Raw genomic sequence first — 18,395 nt, forward strand, 5'->3', positions numbered from 1 at the left:
CAAGCCAGTTGGGGGCAGTAACTCTGAATAAGAACTGATCCTGACCTTAGTAACCCATCCAACTCATACTGTCATAAAAATGAAGATGGAAAGTGATAAGGATTCATAGGAAATTGATTCTATAGGGCTTTCCTATAAGGTGTTATCCACCCCTGATTGGAACTCTCCCGTATGACATGTACGCATGCTCAGTGACTTGCTTTAACAGTTGCAATCAGCTGAATGCACATTGCCAGTGACATTTGATATAATTACCCACACTCTGTGGTCAGGATTCTTTTTTTGGTTTGATGTCGGTATCGAAGGGATTACCAGACACCGGACAATACAGTGAGAGCAGCTTTCACTCACATCGTGGTATTCGATGCTGTGTATGTGTCTGTCATGGTAAAATATGCCACTCCTTAACTGTTGCTTTGCTTTCATCCGTAGCACGAGGTAATTATGTCATTATCTCTGAAATTCGGCAACTTACAAAGATCTTTAGATCAGGCAATACTTCACCGAGAGGAGATATAAGCTTCTGCTTATTCCTGTCTGAAGTATCGTCCAATGGCGTGGGTTAGCCTCCGGAAGTTTAATTATCTACATGGAGCGCCGCCTAGCCAAGGGAGATAACCTACTTATAGGAACGCCCTATAGGAACAAACGTAGGGGGCATAACTAAAAAAGTACAACTTGGATAGTTGTCAATGTTATATTGAAACTGTTGTTATTTGCAATAGAATCACAAAAGAAGTAAATTAGAAATGATAGAATGCCAGATAAAATGCCTTGTATTTATATGTGGCCTTTTACATTCTGTGTTCAAATCCTTTTGGGCTTGACTTAACCTTTCATCTTAGAGTGATAAAGTATGTACTATTAATATCTAGAAGTTGATTACAGACTCATGTCACTGCAACAATAAGAGAATCATCCTTATTGTAATTACCAAAAGGATAGAGTCAAAATCCTGCTTGGGTTGATTTTTTTTTTTTTCCTCCTACTGAAGTAGCAGGAATTATCAAAGAGTGAATTTGAATAACTATAGAAATGTATTATCTTACGCTCAAGTAGGAAATTATTATTATTATTATTATTATTATTAAGGTGACAAGCTGACAGAATTGTTAGCATGTTGGACGAAATGTTTAGCAGTATTTTGCCCATCACTGCAGTCTGAGTTTAAATTCTGCTGAGGTCAACTTTGCCTTTCAACCTTTCAGTGTCGATAAATCAGGTACCAGTGAAAGCGTTAGGGTCGATGTAATCGACTGGTCTCCTCCCCTCAAAATTTCAAGCCTTGTGCCTTTAGTAGAGTGGGTCATTATCATCAATATTATTAGTTGTTGTTCATCAAGCCAAGTGAAATTGTAGTCGTGGCTAATACTAGTATTGCCTAACTGGAACCTGTGCCAGTGGTATGTAAAAAGAACCCATTACATTCTTGGAGTGGTTGGTGTTAGGAAGGGCATCTGACCATAGAAACCATGCCAAATCAGATTGGAATCTGGTGTAGTCCTACAGCTTACTGGTTTCAGTCAAACTGTCTAACCCATGCCAGCATGGAAAGCAGATGCTAAATGATGATGATGATATATATATACAATGGTTTTTTCAATTTCTGCCTACTAAAACCACTCACGGCTTTGGTTGGTTTGGGAATATAGTAGAGTCCAAGTTTCTGTACTGTTGAACTGAACCCAATTCTAATGTGATTGCAAACCAAATATCTTAACCACATGCCCATAATGCAAAATATGAAGTCAGTAATGAACATCGTTATTTCCTATCTTTCAAGCTGACATCTAATGAACATATCAACACTCCAATAGGCACAGGAGTGGCTGTGTGGTAAGCAGCCTGCTTGCCAACCACATGGTTCTGGGTTCAGTCCCACTGCGTGGCACCTTGGGCAAGTGTCTTCTACTATAGCTTTGGGCCTACCAAAGCCTTGTGAGCAGATTTGGTAGACGGAAACTGAAAGAAGCCTGTCATATATATTTATATATGTATGTGTGTGTATATGTTTATGTGTCTGTGTTTGTCCTCCCCAACGTCGCTTGACAACTGATGCTGGTGTGTTTATGTTCCCATAACTTAGCAGTTTGGCAATAGAGACCAATAGAATAAGTACTAGACTTACAGAGAATAAGTCCTGGGGTCGATTTGCTTGACTAAAGGTGGTGCTCCAGCATGGCCACAGTCAAATGACTGAAACAAGTAAACGAGTACTCCTATCTATGTGAAATAACCTGTTGTTTATTAAGTTGTTCTGTATTTACATTTGGCCTGATTTTCTTCGCATTAAAATTGAGAACCAAATAAGAAAAATATTTTTTATGCACTTTTTCATTACATACACTGGTAAATGGCTTCTTTTTATGAGACTAATTGGTATTCAAACTATCTGTCTGTTGTTTATATGTATGTATGTAGGTTGATCATTATTTAGTTTTATTTCAAGATTTCTTGCCAATAGAGAAAGGGTCAATTTTTAACCTAGATTCAAGGCTCCTTCATTGGAATTTCAACATCAACATTTTTGTATGTATGCATGCATGTATGTATGTATATGCAGATTTGTAGGTTTTATGTATGTATTCTCATGCATATAGTTCTAAGTCTAGACATGCTCATACATACTTAAATGATAAACACCTGGAAAGTTTTACAGATTTTTACAGTTCCAGTGATGGCTTGGATCTGTAGTCTTTGAATCAGCTTTCTCTTTTCTGATTTTGAGAAGCCTAATTTCTCAACATTAGTATTTAGGTAGTGTGTTACATATCCCAATGTCCCAATAATTACAGGTATAAACCTGAACTTGTAATCTGGACAGAGTAGCTGTAGATTCAGCACAGATATCTTCTTTTTTGCATACATGCATGTATATGTGTGTGTATGTTAACCATACAACAGGTGATATTTACAAAAATATATATTCTCAGTCTGGCGCCATGTGTTTCAAAAGATGAGATTAATGTAATAGTGGGGAATATTATGAACTACAGCATTTTAATTGGGTTTTGTTTCAAATACAACCAAAAAATACCAGCTCTCAATACTAACAGATACAATACTTAATGTGAAAAGGTCCAGATGTTTATTGTTGTTTCACCTTGTGGATGTAGTTGGCCTTTTCTGAGGTTGCATTATTTAGCTGCATTTTCAAAGGAAGTTTCTTGGGTGGTTTTACATGAACTTTCCAGTTCTATCAAGTCACATTCTAATAACTAGAATATTATCAATCTGAAAGAATCAACCAAACCATATGAAGTAATGCAATGATTGGTTTCACTCCAATGATTTCTGTACTTATTTTGACTCAGAACACTTTATTCTTTAATTCTTGAAGGATTTTAGTTGAACAAATCAATCCCAGAACTTATTTTTTTAAAACCTAGTACTTATTCTATCAGTCTCTTTTGCTGAACTGCTTAGTAATTGGGATGGAAACACACCAACACTGGCTGTCAAGCAGTAATGGGGGTACAGACACAAACACAAAGAGACACACACACACATAGATATATACATATGTACATACATACATATATATAAATATATGATAGGCTTCTTTAAGTTTCTGTCTACGAAATCCATTTTGGTCGGCCTGAGGCTATAGTAGAAGACACTTTCCCAAGGTGCTATACAGTGAGACTGAACCCAAAACGATGTGGTTGGGAAGCAAACCACACAGTCTAATACAATTTTCCAAAATTCAAAGACCTTATAGCTATATTTTATGGATACTTTAATTTTCCTAAGATATTAAATGAAACAAAAGTTATTTTAGAGGGAGCATTTATTCATATAACAGAGACAACTTATTATTTTAAAAATAGTGAATAGCATTTGTTTCATGAAATCTTTTTTTATTAAATTATATTTGAAGACACCTTATCTCTTGGGATCCTCAAGTTTTTCTTCAGAATCCTAGGGTTCCCTAGAACTAATTTTGAGAAATCCTGCAATATGACGATTCCAAAGTATTATACATACTGGATTTTGAGTGACAAGAATAAGGGGTTCATCCCTTGGAAAGTGGTTTTATATTACACTCATTTGCCATTTCTCTGCCTCCATGCACTAATGCTATTCCTTTGAAAGGGATTTTTTTTATTCCCATACTGAGTTTCTAGAAACCTTCCTCACCAGGCTATCTTGATAGAAGTACTGGTTTAGTTCTCAATGCTGACAAATGCTCTAAATCCTATGGAAAAGTTGACCTTTTAGTCAGTGTTTTTCAATGCTCTACATTCTTGATAATGGTGTATTAACATTTTTTTTTTTGCGCAGGAGTGGCTGTGTGGTAAGTAGCTTGCTTACCTACCACATGGCGGGCCGACCAAAGCCTTATGAATGGATTTGGTAGACGGAAACTGAAAGAAGCCCGTCATATATATGTATATGTGTGTGTCTGTGTTTGTGCCCCCATCACTTGACAACTGATGCTGGTGTGTTTACGTCCCCCGTAACTTAGCGGTTTGGCAAAAGAGACCAATAGAATAAGTACTAGGCTAACAAAGAATAAGTCCTAGGGCCGATTTGCTCAACTAAAGGTGATGCTCCAGCATGGCCGCAGTCAAATGACTGAAACAAGTAAAAGAGTAAAAAGCTAGTTATTGCTTTATAGCATTCTGGTTATGACATGCCTATGTCCTTTGTACATTATCTGATATGCTAATCTGTCAGGGCTAACAAAGAATTAAGTATTATGTCAATCATGGCCATTGCAGCTTCTCTCAAGTTTACCGTTGTGTTGTAAAATTGCTCTTTTTTGTTTTTTCTAGGTGAGAGGGGATTGCATTTGAGATTAGACTGCTAGTACTGGTAGTAACTGATTGCATAGAGACTTAGTCATTTACTCATTGCTGAGGAAGTGTCTCTGCATGATACCTTGGGCAAGTGTCTTCTACTAACACCTTAGGCTGCCCAGTGAGTGTAATTTGGCAGACAGAAAGTGTTCAGAAGCTTGTCATCTCGCCCACTCTCTCTCTCTTTATATATATATATATATGGGGGGGGGGGGAGAATGGCATTGAACATTTTGGGGATCTTTTGCTTGTTTGAGATTATGGCCATCCTATATTCCTGAACCTGTAGCTTGTATTGGCATTGCATATTTTGCTCCAGCTTGTCTCTGGATCATATCAGTAGGTGGAGAGGGTTTGTGAGATGTTGTGCAAGATATTTAACCCTTTCGTTACCAACACGGCTGAAACCAGCCTTAGCTCTGCATACAAATGTCTTGTTTTCATAAGTTTGGAATGAAAATCTTCCACCAAACCTTAGTCACAATTTATGTTCCTAACACTAGCTGAATGATAACTAATTTATTTTACTAAATTCTTTGTTATATTTAAAGTAACTGAAAGAAACACAGAGCATCTCAAAATAAATACAGTAACGAAAGGGTTAAACAAGAGAAAATTCAACTATTTCTCTGTAGACTGGGAAAATAGCAAACAGCTTTAAATGGTTTTCAAACCATATTGGGTTCTCATCAGAGGAAGTTCCACATTCAGTTTGTTGGTGTTGTGAATAAAACAGAAGAAACCCATGGAAGTTCAGAGGGGAAAAACCATTCACCCTAAAAAGTGGTATTGTGATTTTTAAGAGGGCATTGAGTGATAGCATTCCACTGGGAGCATTGTACTTTGTTATTATTTTGACATTTACTATCATCTCCTGTATGTGAAGTGATGAAAATGAGAGATATGTTGGGAACAATGTACTCCTACTTTTCAGTTTAAGGGGTAAAATGACACTTATTGCATTGAATTTCCCCCTCCAAACCTCAGCAACATAGCTTATAAAATCCATTTTCTTTATTGGTGATGTGTCCAATTTCTCTGACTACTGTAGAGCCAAGAAAGATGTGAATGGCAAATATCTGGTAAACACTGCTTTCAGTGTATTTAATTTGATACCAAATCTTACTAGGGCCAAATTTATTTTCATTCTTTTGATCAGATATCAGTAATATACTGAAGTCATTAAAACCATTTCCCCTCTTCTATCTCAAAGATCATTTCTTTTTTTTTTTATCTTGAACCCTAAGGTCAGTTACCGGGTTTCCATGGTTCCTGGCTTTAAGGATATTGCGAAAGGCCTGGTTGGAAGCTCAATCTTCTGAGTTCTTTTACAGGGCTTAGAAAAACTGAAGGACCACTGCAATAGGTATGTGAATCTGAGAGAGGAATATACTCAATTAAATCATAATTAACTGATCCTCCAGTATTTTCTTTTACTCAAAGCCAGGAACTTTTCAGCACTCCCTTGTATAAGTAACTGAGATCACAACATTACCCCTGAACAGGATACTGATCTATTGCCAGGTTCAAACCCAGCAAGTTGATTACATTAACCAAGTGCTGGATTAACCATTAAACAAATTAAGCACATGCTTACGGTATCAAGGGAAGTGGAGCACAACAGAAAGGGTAAATGGTTTACAGCACAAAAGAAATCACTTTAAGCTTGCTAAAATAATATTCAAAATGGTTTATATAATTTTGAAGTGTTCATGGTGTCACAGTGAGGATCTGATGAAAAAATTAGCAATTTAAAAAATAGGAGAACATTTTTAAAGTATAAATAGTGCAAAGTGATGCTTTCCGACTTACTGTTAGTTTTGCTTCATTTAAAAACTAAAAATTTATTTTATGGTTTATTCTTTGAATTACATATATGTGGGGGGATACCAAAATCTTTTAAGTGCTTAAGCCCCTATTGGTCTTAATCTGGCCCTGCATCAACCCCAGTAGAACATGATTGGTACTTTATTTTATTGACCCCAAACAGATGAAAGCAAGATTCACCTCAGCAGGATTCTGAATTCAGAATGTAAAGAGCCAGAAGAAATTACCCTAAACATTTTGTCCAACGTGCAAACGATTCTGCGACTTCGTCACCTTCAAAGGTCTTATGCCTACCGATGAAAAAAAAAAAAAAAAAGAATGAAACGAAGTCAAAAAACATCGTATTCTTCTGATAGTGCAGTAAATTCTTGGTAAATCAAATCTATGACTTTTTTTTTTTTTTGCTTTAATGTTTTCAGGGCAAGGTGTAAATGTTACAATTAGTTATTTATATACTCTGTTCTACAGTTCCAGGTTTCATATAATAGATTATTTCTTCGTACCTGGTACCAATATTTCTAACAGAGTTTCGGTAATTTTTCTATCTCGAGTTTTTTTTTACCTCTTCTGCCTCCCTTAAGCAAAATACCATGAAAAATACGAAATAGTAATCAAATTAATTTAAGCCACATTGTACTATCTTAATGAATGAATGAATAAATAAATTTAATAAACAGAAGGAAAGACATGCTGTAGTTCTTGGAACGCAGTTAACCATGGTTCTGCTCATGACTTAGGCTAAACAACAGCAACAATTCGAATGCAGTAGTTTTTATCAATTATCCTTACTGTTAATGATTTACGAAAAAATTAAACAAAGGATTTTTAAAAAAACGTTAATGGCCTGTTAAATTCGTCAGTCTATAACAAACTTTAGCATCAAAATTCACCTTCTTGATTTCTCCGTTCTTTTCTTCCATCATAAATATCAGTTGTTGCCATTGGTTAATCCTGATCGAGATTCATGATCAAAAGCATTCCAAACGTGCACAACCCCTTTTATTTATTTATTCATTTATAAGTATGCACTATATTGATCAATGAATCCGCTTTATTTAAAACTATCGTAGCAATTTGAGGGAGATTTGGCTGCTATTTCTAGCAGTCCGAACAGTTGCCCAGAATCCCTCTGATTGGTCCGCCCATTTAATCGGTATTTACCATGTGTATGCACACACATACACTCACCTTGTATATAAGTTGTGAACATCGACTATCCTGCCTATCAACTTCATCGTAAGTTTAAAAAAAAAAATTATATTTTACGTAACATTTTGTTGCTCACAATTCCTATTAATAATAAGTAATAAATTTCTGTTGCTTTAATTCTATAGGACTATACTTTGAATTCGCTGCAATATTTTCCCGCTGTTTTGAATGTCATTCATAATGAAGTGTCTGAAGTATTAAAAGGAATAACACAAGATATACCGACAGCGTTGCTTACAAGTTACGCCGGTAACACGTGTGTTTTAAATATGTAGATATATTAACTATGCTATGAATGACTTGTAAAAATTGCAATTATATAAATACAACACAACAGTAGAAGAACTGTTTTTTTTTTTTCCTTTCCCTTTTTTTTTTTGCAACAGTTGTTTACGATAAGTTTCGCGTTACTGCTTTATCAAAACATTTCACTTTTAATTACTGACAACCAAAGCATCCTACTGTTGTTATGCTTAACTGAATTAAATATCCATCTCCTTTCGTATTATCTACATACATCACACACACAGACAATACACTCTTCTCAGAAGTAAAGACATCCTTTGTTATTGTTCGTCTGTGCAGACACAATCCGGTTTCTATTTAGTTTTGAGATTATATATATAATATATATATTTATATATAATGTTCATGAATTTGTGTTGCAAGATGTTAAAGTCTGATCATAGAGTGACCAATGGTTTCGTATCCACGAAAGCTGCAGCTTTGTGGACAGCTCATCAGACTAATTAAAAGTGCAATATTTTGAAAAAGCAGTAACGCGAAAGGTATAGAGTCTGATGAGCTGTCCACAAAGCTGCGGCCTTCGTGGATGCGAAACCATTGGTTACTCTACGACCAGGCTTTAACTTTATTGCTTTTCAATGCTCTATAGTTATGAGCAGGCCTGGTCACTTTAATCACAGAAAGTCAAATAATCACTGCTGACAGAATTGTAAGCATTTTGCTTTCGCATGATATTATTACAATAATGAATGAATGATCGCTGATTCAACGTAAAACATTATCGTTGCAAAAACGGTAGTATCTGTCTTGATAGCCAATGTTTCGTTGATGCTGCATTGAAGAGGCCAGGGAATAGAAGAAAGAAGACATACACCCAACACCAGAGCTGAAGACACCTCCGAAAGGAGGGGCCCCGCCACGTCAAAACGGTAGAGGAGTAGGGGCCGAAACCGGACGTGGTTCCTCCTGATGATGTCTTGAGCTAACTGGATCCTATAAAGGAGCTGTTGTGGTAGCAGACCACGAAACATGGTTGAAATTCCTCAGGGAACGAATTTCAAGAAAGTATTAAGCGGGCCGCATACGTCCCAGCCCTGCATAAAAATGTGCTTCTTATTCGGATATACATTGACAAAACTTCGCAAATTGTTACTGAGTTTCACGTAATCAGTCGTGAGAATTCAGAATAATACAATAATGTATAATAATTGAGTAACAGTTTGTGAAGTTTTTTTCAGTTACTATAAAGTATTTTACTCTGCCTTTGATATTCGAGTGTTACTTTTTTGCACCTGTTTACTCAAATGTATTAACTTTTAAAAATGCAAAAATTAAAAAGAAAAACCTGAGCGTTAACTGAAAAAGGGATTCACAAGTGTAGCTTCAAATGTTATTAATAGTTTCACCGTTAGTGACTTCGAAATTTCACTGGTAGTTATGCGAAACTCCGAAGGTACTGTATATTGTATATCAGTTGCTTCTAAACTTCAAAACGAAGCCTGTTTTAGTTCCTTAAAATAGTAACAGCTGTTCTATTATTTTATCAAAGTGATAGGAATCATTAGGCTAAATAACATGAAATACATCGTAGTTTAATTCATTTCAAGAATATATTTTTGAAAATATATGGACGGACACATTCAAGTTCATGTAAACACGGGAGTGGAACTCGTTTGGTTTATTGTTTAATATTTTATTATAGCACGTTTTTATTAAATAGGTAATTTCATTGAAATAATTTGGTTACTTTACTAAATATTTCGAAGATCAAACGAAGCCGAAAGCATTAATAAATAAGAAAAACAACATACAATAAGCTAATGTAAAACTTTTGTGTGAAATCAAGTACCTTGATTTCCTAATATGCTGCAAATCCCTTATTTTGGTTTGGAAAAAGAGGAGTGGGGCGAAGGGGAGCGCCCCACTCTTCCCGAATTCATAGGAAATCTTGTTTTCGTTGAATGAATTCCTGTGACATCCTAATATGCTACAAAACTTTTTTGGGGGGGGTCTGAAAAACGGCATGGGGTGAGGTGGAAGCCTCGGAAATTTCACCCACCCCACCCCATTGATTTTTTCAGGGTTAGGGAAATCCACCCCAGATTCATTGGAAATTTTTTTCCTTAGTGAAAATCGTGCAGGTGAAAAGATCAATGGAGTGGGGGTGGGTGAAATTTCCGAGGCTTCCACCTCGCTCCACTCCGTTTTTCGGACCCCAAAAAGGGTTTTGTAGCATATTAGGATGTCATAGGAATTCATTCAACGAAAAAAGAAAAATTTCCAATGATTCCTGGAGGGGGTCTCCCCCTTCCGAACCAAAATAAGGGATTTGCAGCATATTAGGAGGTCAGGGTACTTGATTCCACACAAATAATGCGAGTTTTTTTTTTTTTTTTCTTAGTGCGGGTGTTACTCTGAAAATTTACCAAACTTTTCTTTTGTTGCTGTTGTTCCAACTGTAACCATCGCGCTTTTCATATAAAAAATAATGTATCTAAGATCGCAGTATCCAGTGCTTTTTCCATTTTTTTGGAGACATTGGTTCTCAAGGCACATCACATAAAACTATAAATAATAGCATGTTAATATTGGGTTGCAAAACCCTTTTATATAGAAGTCAAAGGCTGCCCTTGGGACTCTATAATGAAGAAATTCGAAGGGTTGCTTTGGTCTATTGATTGAACACCTGTCTACAGGAAATGTGGGTTTGAGTCCCACAGGCAGCTTTTAACTTATCTATTCAAAAGGATTCTTCAACCCAATATTTACATGCTATTCTTTGTAGCTTTATGTGATGTGCCTTGAGAGCCAATAATCTAAGAAAGAATTTTCACCTTCTCTCAAATATTGATTAAATTCTTAGGACATCAATATATATATATATATATATATATATTTGTTTCAGTCAGCTGACTGCAGCCATGCTGGAGCACTGCCTTTAGTTGAACAAATCAATCCCAGGACTTATTCTTTGTAAGCCTAGTACTGCTAAGTTATGGGGATGTAAAAACACCAACACTGGTTGTCAAGCGATGGTTGGGGAAGCATATATATGTATATATATATGAGAGGTATTGGTGTCTAGAAGATCCAAAGAGTGTCTGGTAACACTAAGTAAGTGCTGTGGACAGACTGTAGTTAAAATTTTTGGTTTGATAATGATACGAGTGAGGAGTTTAATGTGGGTCTTCTATTAGCATGCATATATATATATATATATTATGCAGAATGAGATAACAAAGCCAAGGCTGTGAGGAGCTTTCAGGACATTTATAATGAAATAGTCTTACAGCTGTTTCTGGAATATTATGGATATTCCTTCATCAGAGACAGTGTGAGAAAATATCTGAGTTTGAATTATTATGGAAAAGGAGGAGATAGGGAATATAGAGGGGAAATAAGAGAATGAAAGTAGAAATAAGATATATAAAGATATTGTAGTTGGAGTTCCATTATCCGAGGAAAATGGTGTATAGAAGTGGTAAAAAAAGTTTCCTGTACATTGGTATGTAAGATCCAAAAGCAGTTCATGTTTAGTCATTTAAAGTATGGAGGTGTGGAATCAGTGATGAAGGAAGATACAAGAAAGTTTATTGATTACTACAAATGTTTCAGCCCCTCTAGCATGGGTCAGATACTAAACATCTACATCCACATCTACTAATGGTTATATCTCATACTTTTTGCGCTGTATTGTGTATTTGTTTCTTTTTGCATCTGATGTTTGTTATTGATCTTCTAGGATAATGAAGCTGTATTCACTACACTCTTGGAGTAGTTGGTGTTAGGAAGGGCATCCAGCTGTAGAAACTCTGCCAAATCAGACTGGAGCCTGGTATAGCCATCTGGTTCACCAGTCCTCAGTCAAATCGTCCAACCCATTCTAGCATGGAAAGCGGACATTAAACGATGATGATGATCTCTTAATTTGCTGCTTTTATATACAAATACCAAGAAGAAATCTTGTAGAACAGATGTTATTTTAATAAAATACAGCTTGTAATCACCTGAGGAAACACATCTGCATCGAATACTCTTAAACATGATATCATGTGAGGGATCAATGCTAGATGGGTCAAAACAATTGTAGTGATCAATAAACTTTCTTGTATCTTCCATCTTCTGTCTCCCTCATTAATCAAATATACACACACACACACACACACATATATATATATATAAACTTTGGAAGCATTGATAAGTAAAGCTGTAAGTAACAACAGACAAAGATTGGATCATCATCATCATCGTTTAACGTCCGCTTTCCATGCTAGCATGGGTTGGACGACTTGACTGAGGACTGGTGAAACCGGATGGCAACACCAGGCTCCAATCTAAATTTAGCAGAGTTTCTACAGCTGGATGCCCTTCCTAATGCCAACCACTCAGAGTGTAGTAAAAATCCAATCATTGTCTGCTGTTTTTACAGCTTTAAATATAAACATATATTTATGTTTTGGTTGCAGTGACTTTGAAGTAATTGCTTGCTTGCCTTCAGATAACCTGATGAAGACAAGCTAACTGAAACTTTGAAGTCACTGTCGACCTTTTTCTTGTTAAAGTTCATGTGTATTCTTGTAAAAAATCATACACACATATATGTATATATACACGCACACATATATTTATGTATATTCTTTGCATCTCAAATGGAAGAAAATATATAATTTCCATTGTACCGTATGTAACTGGTACTTCTTGTATATCTACTTAGTGCTTCATGTCCTAAAATCAGAATCTTGACTTATTTTCAAAATTTCCAAAGCCTTCAATTAATAATAGCCTTTGTTGCATAACAAAACATGTAATAACATGAAACTCTTCGTAGCAACACAATAAATACCAGCTGCGTATATTTATAGTAAACTGTAACAGACTAATTTAATCAACAATACCTTTTAACCCCTCCCTCACCATCATACAAAATTAACCTTATGTCTTATTAAAAGAAGGTATTGTCTGTTTTAGTTGATGAAAAGGAAAATAATGAGTCAATGGAGGGTATTATATACCAGTGGCCTAAGATGGTGCCAAAGAAGGTATTTACACAAGACCATTGCTCGACGAAGTTCTGAAAGTACTCAGCCCTGCATGAGTGCAATTAGAATCCAGATGTTATCAGAAAATCTTCACCAGCAAATATTTCCTGAAAGGACACCAGTTGATCAGGAAAAAGTTAATCTCTCTCTTGAACACCTCAGAAGACACAACCTACTGCATGGTACGCCAACTGTAATACCAGATGTTAGCTTCAAGCTTCCAAAATTACAAGGAAGTGATATTGATGAACACTTCCGTAACATTGCTCAGAGACAAATATCGGATTATGTTGAATTCCTTAATCGACTAAAAAATACTACTTTACCTCCACAACCAAATGAGTGGTGCTTTCATAAAGGTTGGACAAGATATGACGCAACCGGTACAGCTACAAGTATTGATTATCCTGACGAAGAAGCTTTAGTATTTGATATTGAGTGTTTGATGAATGATGGCGGCTTCCCAACTCTTGCAACAGCAGCAGGCACCAAATATTGGTTTGTATAGATTTTTTTTTTTTTACTTAATTTTTATTTATACTAATGTTCTTTCTTCTAAATTGTTGTTGTTGGCACTCCGTCGCTTACGACGTCGAGGGTTCCAGTTGATCCAATCAACGGAACAGCCTGCTCGTGAAATTAACGTGCAAGTGGCTGAGCACTCCACAGACATGTGTACCCTTAACGTAGTTCTCGGAGATATTCAGCGTGACACAGAGCGACAAGGCTCACCCTTTGAATTACAGGCACAACAGAAAGAGGAAGTAAGAGTGAGAGAAAGTTGTGGTGGAAGAGTACAGCAGGGTTCGCCACCATCCCCTGCCGGAGCCTCGTGGAGCTTTAGGTGTTTTCGCTCAATAAACACTCACAACGCCCAGTCTGGGAATCGAAACAGCGATCCTATGACCGCGAGTCTGCTACCCTAACCACTGGGCCATTGTGCCTCCACTTTTTCTAAATTAACAATGAAGAAACCTATAACAAACCCACTGGTATGTTTGTCAGACTATGTGTGGTTCCAAGACACAATACAGATAGGTATATGCATGCTCAAATGGTTATAAACTCTGCTTGCAGTCTAGTAGTTCAGTATTCAATCTCATTTTGCAGCACCATGGGGAAATGTTTTCTGTCCTAGTTTCAGATCAATCCAAGCTTTCTGAATGAAATTAGGTAAACAGAAACTGCTAAAGGCCACCGGCTGGTCTGCACTTATTTTTGGGTTGAGGAACTTAATCCATTTCCTAGTTTAGCACCTCCATTCACTCTTAAAACTGACCTCCTTATACTAAGCATACCAAGAATTTTATCAATCTACATATAAAGATTTAATTTGTAACAGAGTATGATCAAGAACTGTGTCCTCATTACATTTGGCATCTTTGACAAATGTTTTCTATTATAGCCACAAGTCAACCAAAGCCCTGTGAGTGTATTTGGGTGATGGAAACTGAAAGAAGCCTGTCATATGTATACATACATACATACATAATCATCATCATTACCATTTAATGTCTGTTTTTCCATAATAGGCAGTTTGACAAGATCCAGTGAGTTACTAGGCAATGCCAAGCTCCAGTGTCAGCTTTGGCATGGTTTCTATGGCTGGATGTTCTTCCTAATACCAACCTCTTTACAGTATTCCACTCACATTAGTGAGGTTGCCAAGTGACTTGCAAGATAGAGAGGAAAAGGAAAGGAAAATACCCATACTACTAAGTGTGAGTGAGTGGGGGGGGGGGGAGTATTTGAGATGGGGTGTATGGGTATGTTTGTGTCTCATTATCTTGACATAGCATGATTGTTGTGAATGAATGTCATTCATTTACACTATTCTGCAAAAACTTGTTTTTTTCCTGTCTAGCTACAGGGGAAATATTACCTTGCTTGGAAATGGGTAAGGGTTAATGACAGGAAGGGCACCCAGCTGTAGAAAATATGCCTCAATAAACTCACTCTGTCTGACCCATGCAAGCACAGAAAAGTGGATATTAAAATGATGAGTCAAAAGTTTTTTTGGGGTTTTTTTGCCACCATTGGACCATGAAGCACTCCTCACAAACACAGGTTCATGATATGGTTGTGATATGTAAAGTTTTGAGTAGGAACCAGAAAGCGAAGTATGAACACACAATGCATCTGTGCACACTGAATTTGTAAAATGGAAGAGAAGAGTAAAAATGCAATGTGCATGTCAAAATAAATGGAAGAGAAGAATAAAACAAGTTATATGACGGTCTGCTTGTCACATCTGACACCACTATCATGTGGCTTTGCTGCAATTTTCGTGTTTGCTTTGTTTGTTCACAATGCTGTATAGAATTTAAGTTTATCATCATCATCATCATCGTTTCGCTTTCCATGCTAGCATGGGTTGGACGATTTGACTGAGGACTGGCGAACCAGATGGCTACACCAGGCTCCAATCCAATCTGGCAATGTTTCTACAGCTGGATGCCCTTCCTAACGCCAACCACTCCGAGAGTGTAGTGGGTGCTTTTACATGCCACCGGCATGAAGGCCAGTCAGGTGGTACTGGCAACAGCCATGCTCAAAATGGTGTTTTTTACATGCCACCTGCACAGGAACCAGTGGCAACGATCTCGCTCGAATGTCTTTACACGTGCCACCGGCACAAGTGCCAGGTAGGCGACACTGGGCACAGGTGCCATCAACGTGAATTAGTTATGAGAAAATTGACTTTCCTTCTTCAAATATGATATTTTGTTTTGATGGGAAAAATTAATGAAGCCTTTTTTGTGGGTGTGGGTCATAGAAAAAAAACTGTATTGGACCAATATTTCTGCAATGGCTCTGTGTCAGCTAAAGCCTTGTGAGTGGATTTGGTTGACGGAAACTGAAAGAAACTCATTGTACGTGTATGTTATTGTCTCCTTTAGATACATTGCATGATAGTTGTGAATGTCACCATCAGGCCAGCAGTGTGCTTTTGTTTCCAATCTTCTGTGAAAGCATGTTTGGTCAGGGGAAACATTAGCTTATTTGGAAACAGGTGAGGGCTGACGACAGGAAGAGCATCTGTCTATAGAAAATCTGCTTGAACAAATTCCATTGGACCCATGTGAGCTTGCAAAAGTTTATTAAAATGATGATGATAATAATCATGTCCCTAACATCATGATAGCTGGTTTCATCAATGATTATTAGGTGGTAATTAGGTAGAAGAATTATTTCTACCTTTTGGGGTTTTTTGGTTTTGATTATTCATTTATATTTTTGTTGTTATTGGCTGATAGAGCTGTTCTAAGTTTAATATACTGGAAAAAAAATGTGGAATGCACTGTGAATTTAATAGTAATCTAAAGTGAAATCGTAATTGAACCATACTCGATGACTGGCACCTGCGCCAGTGGAGCACTAACAGCACTGTCCAAGCGTGTCCATTGCCAGAGCAGCTGTCTGGCTTCCGAGCTAGTGGCCCATAAATAGCACCATTTGAGTGTGATCATTACCAGAGTTGCCTTCTAGCACTTCTGCTGGTGGCACGTTAGAAAATCATTCGAGCGAGGTTGTTGCCAGTGCCGCTGGACTGGCTCGAATGCAGGTGGCACGAAAAAAACACCTTTTTGAGCGTAGCCGTTGCCAGTACCGTGTGACTGGCCCTCGTACCGGTGCACATAAAAGCACCCACTACACTCTCGGAGTGGTTGGTGTTAGGAAGGGCATCCAGCTGTAGAAACTCTGCCAGATCAGATTGGAGCCTGGTGCAGCCTTTTGGCTTGCTAGTCCTCAGTCAAATCGTCCAACCCATGCTATCATGGAAAGCGGACATTAAACGATGATGATGATGATAGACATTGAAATGAAGGCTACCAAGCTAGGTTGAGTTGAGTTGATGAATGTCTATGTTGAATAAGACTAGATCCAGTACTAAGCACTGAGTATTCTACTAGCTCATTGTTAATTTATAAAATGTATTTGGAACTTGTCAGCTGCACTATTATATTTAGTGGAACTGCTTCATAGGGACCAACGGTGAAGCTGATTGGCCAGTTTAGAGTTGTACAACATCTCTTATGGAATTGGGAAATAACATAGATTAGTAATGATTTTAAGTTTAGTATAATTTTAAAAGGAAGTTGATTGCATTGACCCCAGTACTCAACTGGTACTTATTTTATCAATCCCGAAAGGATGAATGGCAAAGTGGACCCTGGCAGAATTTGAACATGGAGCATAAAGATGAGCAAAATGCCCTGAACATTCTATCTGGTGTGCTAATGATTCTGTCAATTCATGGCCTTAATAGTAATCCTTTCTACTAGAGGCACAAAGACTGATTACATTGACCCCAGTGTTTGACTGGTACTTGTTCTATCAACCTAGAAAGAATGGAAAGCAAATTAGAAAGCAAAGTGGTGCAATCATCACTATGGACTTGGTTGAAAGTGGATCCATCTCACATGCAACAGCCGCTGTTCAGCATAAATATAATAATAATAACGATAATACCTCTACTGTTTCAATATTGTCCAGTTATATGTAGTCACTATAAAGTAAAGGTTACACCTCTGAGATGACACTATAATCTACTGTTAATTACTGGCTGCAGCTGTTTTACTTTATTTATGTCACTAAAGCCATTAGAAAGGATTCAGATGTCACAAACGTTGTGTCATAAATTTCACTTCCTTGTTACATTTGTTAATTTTATTTTGCTAAATTTCTTCGGTCTTTCTCACCATTCATATCATATTGTACACAATGATGGATGAGGACAGCTGTGTAAAGAAGTGCTGATCTCTAACTGTGAAAGGAAGCCGTGTGAGAGGAAGACCCAGGAAGACATAAGATGAGGTGGAGAAGCATGATCTTTGAATGCTGAGCCTCAACGAGGCAATGGCAAGTGATCGAGACCTTTGGTGTTATGCTGAGCTTGAGAAGACCTGTCAAGCCAAGTGAAATTGTAGTCCTAGCTGATTCCTGGTCACATAACTAGCACCTGTGCCGGTGGCATGTAAAAGGCACCCTTTGAACGTTGGGCCTCATGGAGGTGATGACAAGTGATTGAGACTGTTGGCAATACACCATGGTTGAGAAGACTCATTAAGCCAGCTAATGCCAGTGTCATGTAACTGGCATGTAAAAAGCACCCATTACACTTTTGGAGTGGTTGGCATTAGGAAGGGCATCCAGCTATACTAAATGACAATGATGATGAGATTCATAATTCTTTCTTTCACAAACTAATTCACTTTCAAATTCTTGAGTAGTCCATTTACTTCCATGTAAAATGGTTGTGTGGTTTAAG

At 37.2% G+C, this 18,395-nt stretch overlaps 1 protein-coding gene across 1 annotated transcript in view; it reads left to right on the forward strand.

The window, feature by feature from the left end:
* The first annotated feature begins 7,318 nt into the window (after window positions 1-7,318).
* Window positions 7,319-18,395, forward strand: part of LOC106877835 (DNA polymerase subunit gamma-1-like) — a 43,513-nt gene continuing 32,436 nt past the window's right edge. The window contains exons 1-2 of the mRNA XM_089349770.1: window positions 7,319-7,865; window positions 13,053-13,621. Coding sequence (XP_089205896.1) covers window positions 13,056-13,621 — 566 coding nt within the window. The 5' untranslated portion in view covers window positions 7,319-7,865; window positions 13,053-13,055. The remainder of the gene's footprint in view (window positions 7,866-13,052; window positions 13,622-18,395) is intronic.

The sequence above is a fragment of the Octopus bimaculoides genome, chromosome 3, assembly GCF_046866305.1.
Source record: "Octopus bimaculoides isolate indiv1 chromosome 3, ASM4686630v1, whole genome shotgun sequence".
NCBI lineage: Eukaryota > Metazoa > Mollusca > Cephalopoda > Octopoda > Octopodidae > Octopus > Octopus bimaculoides.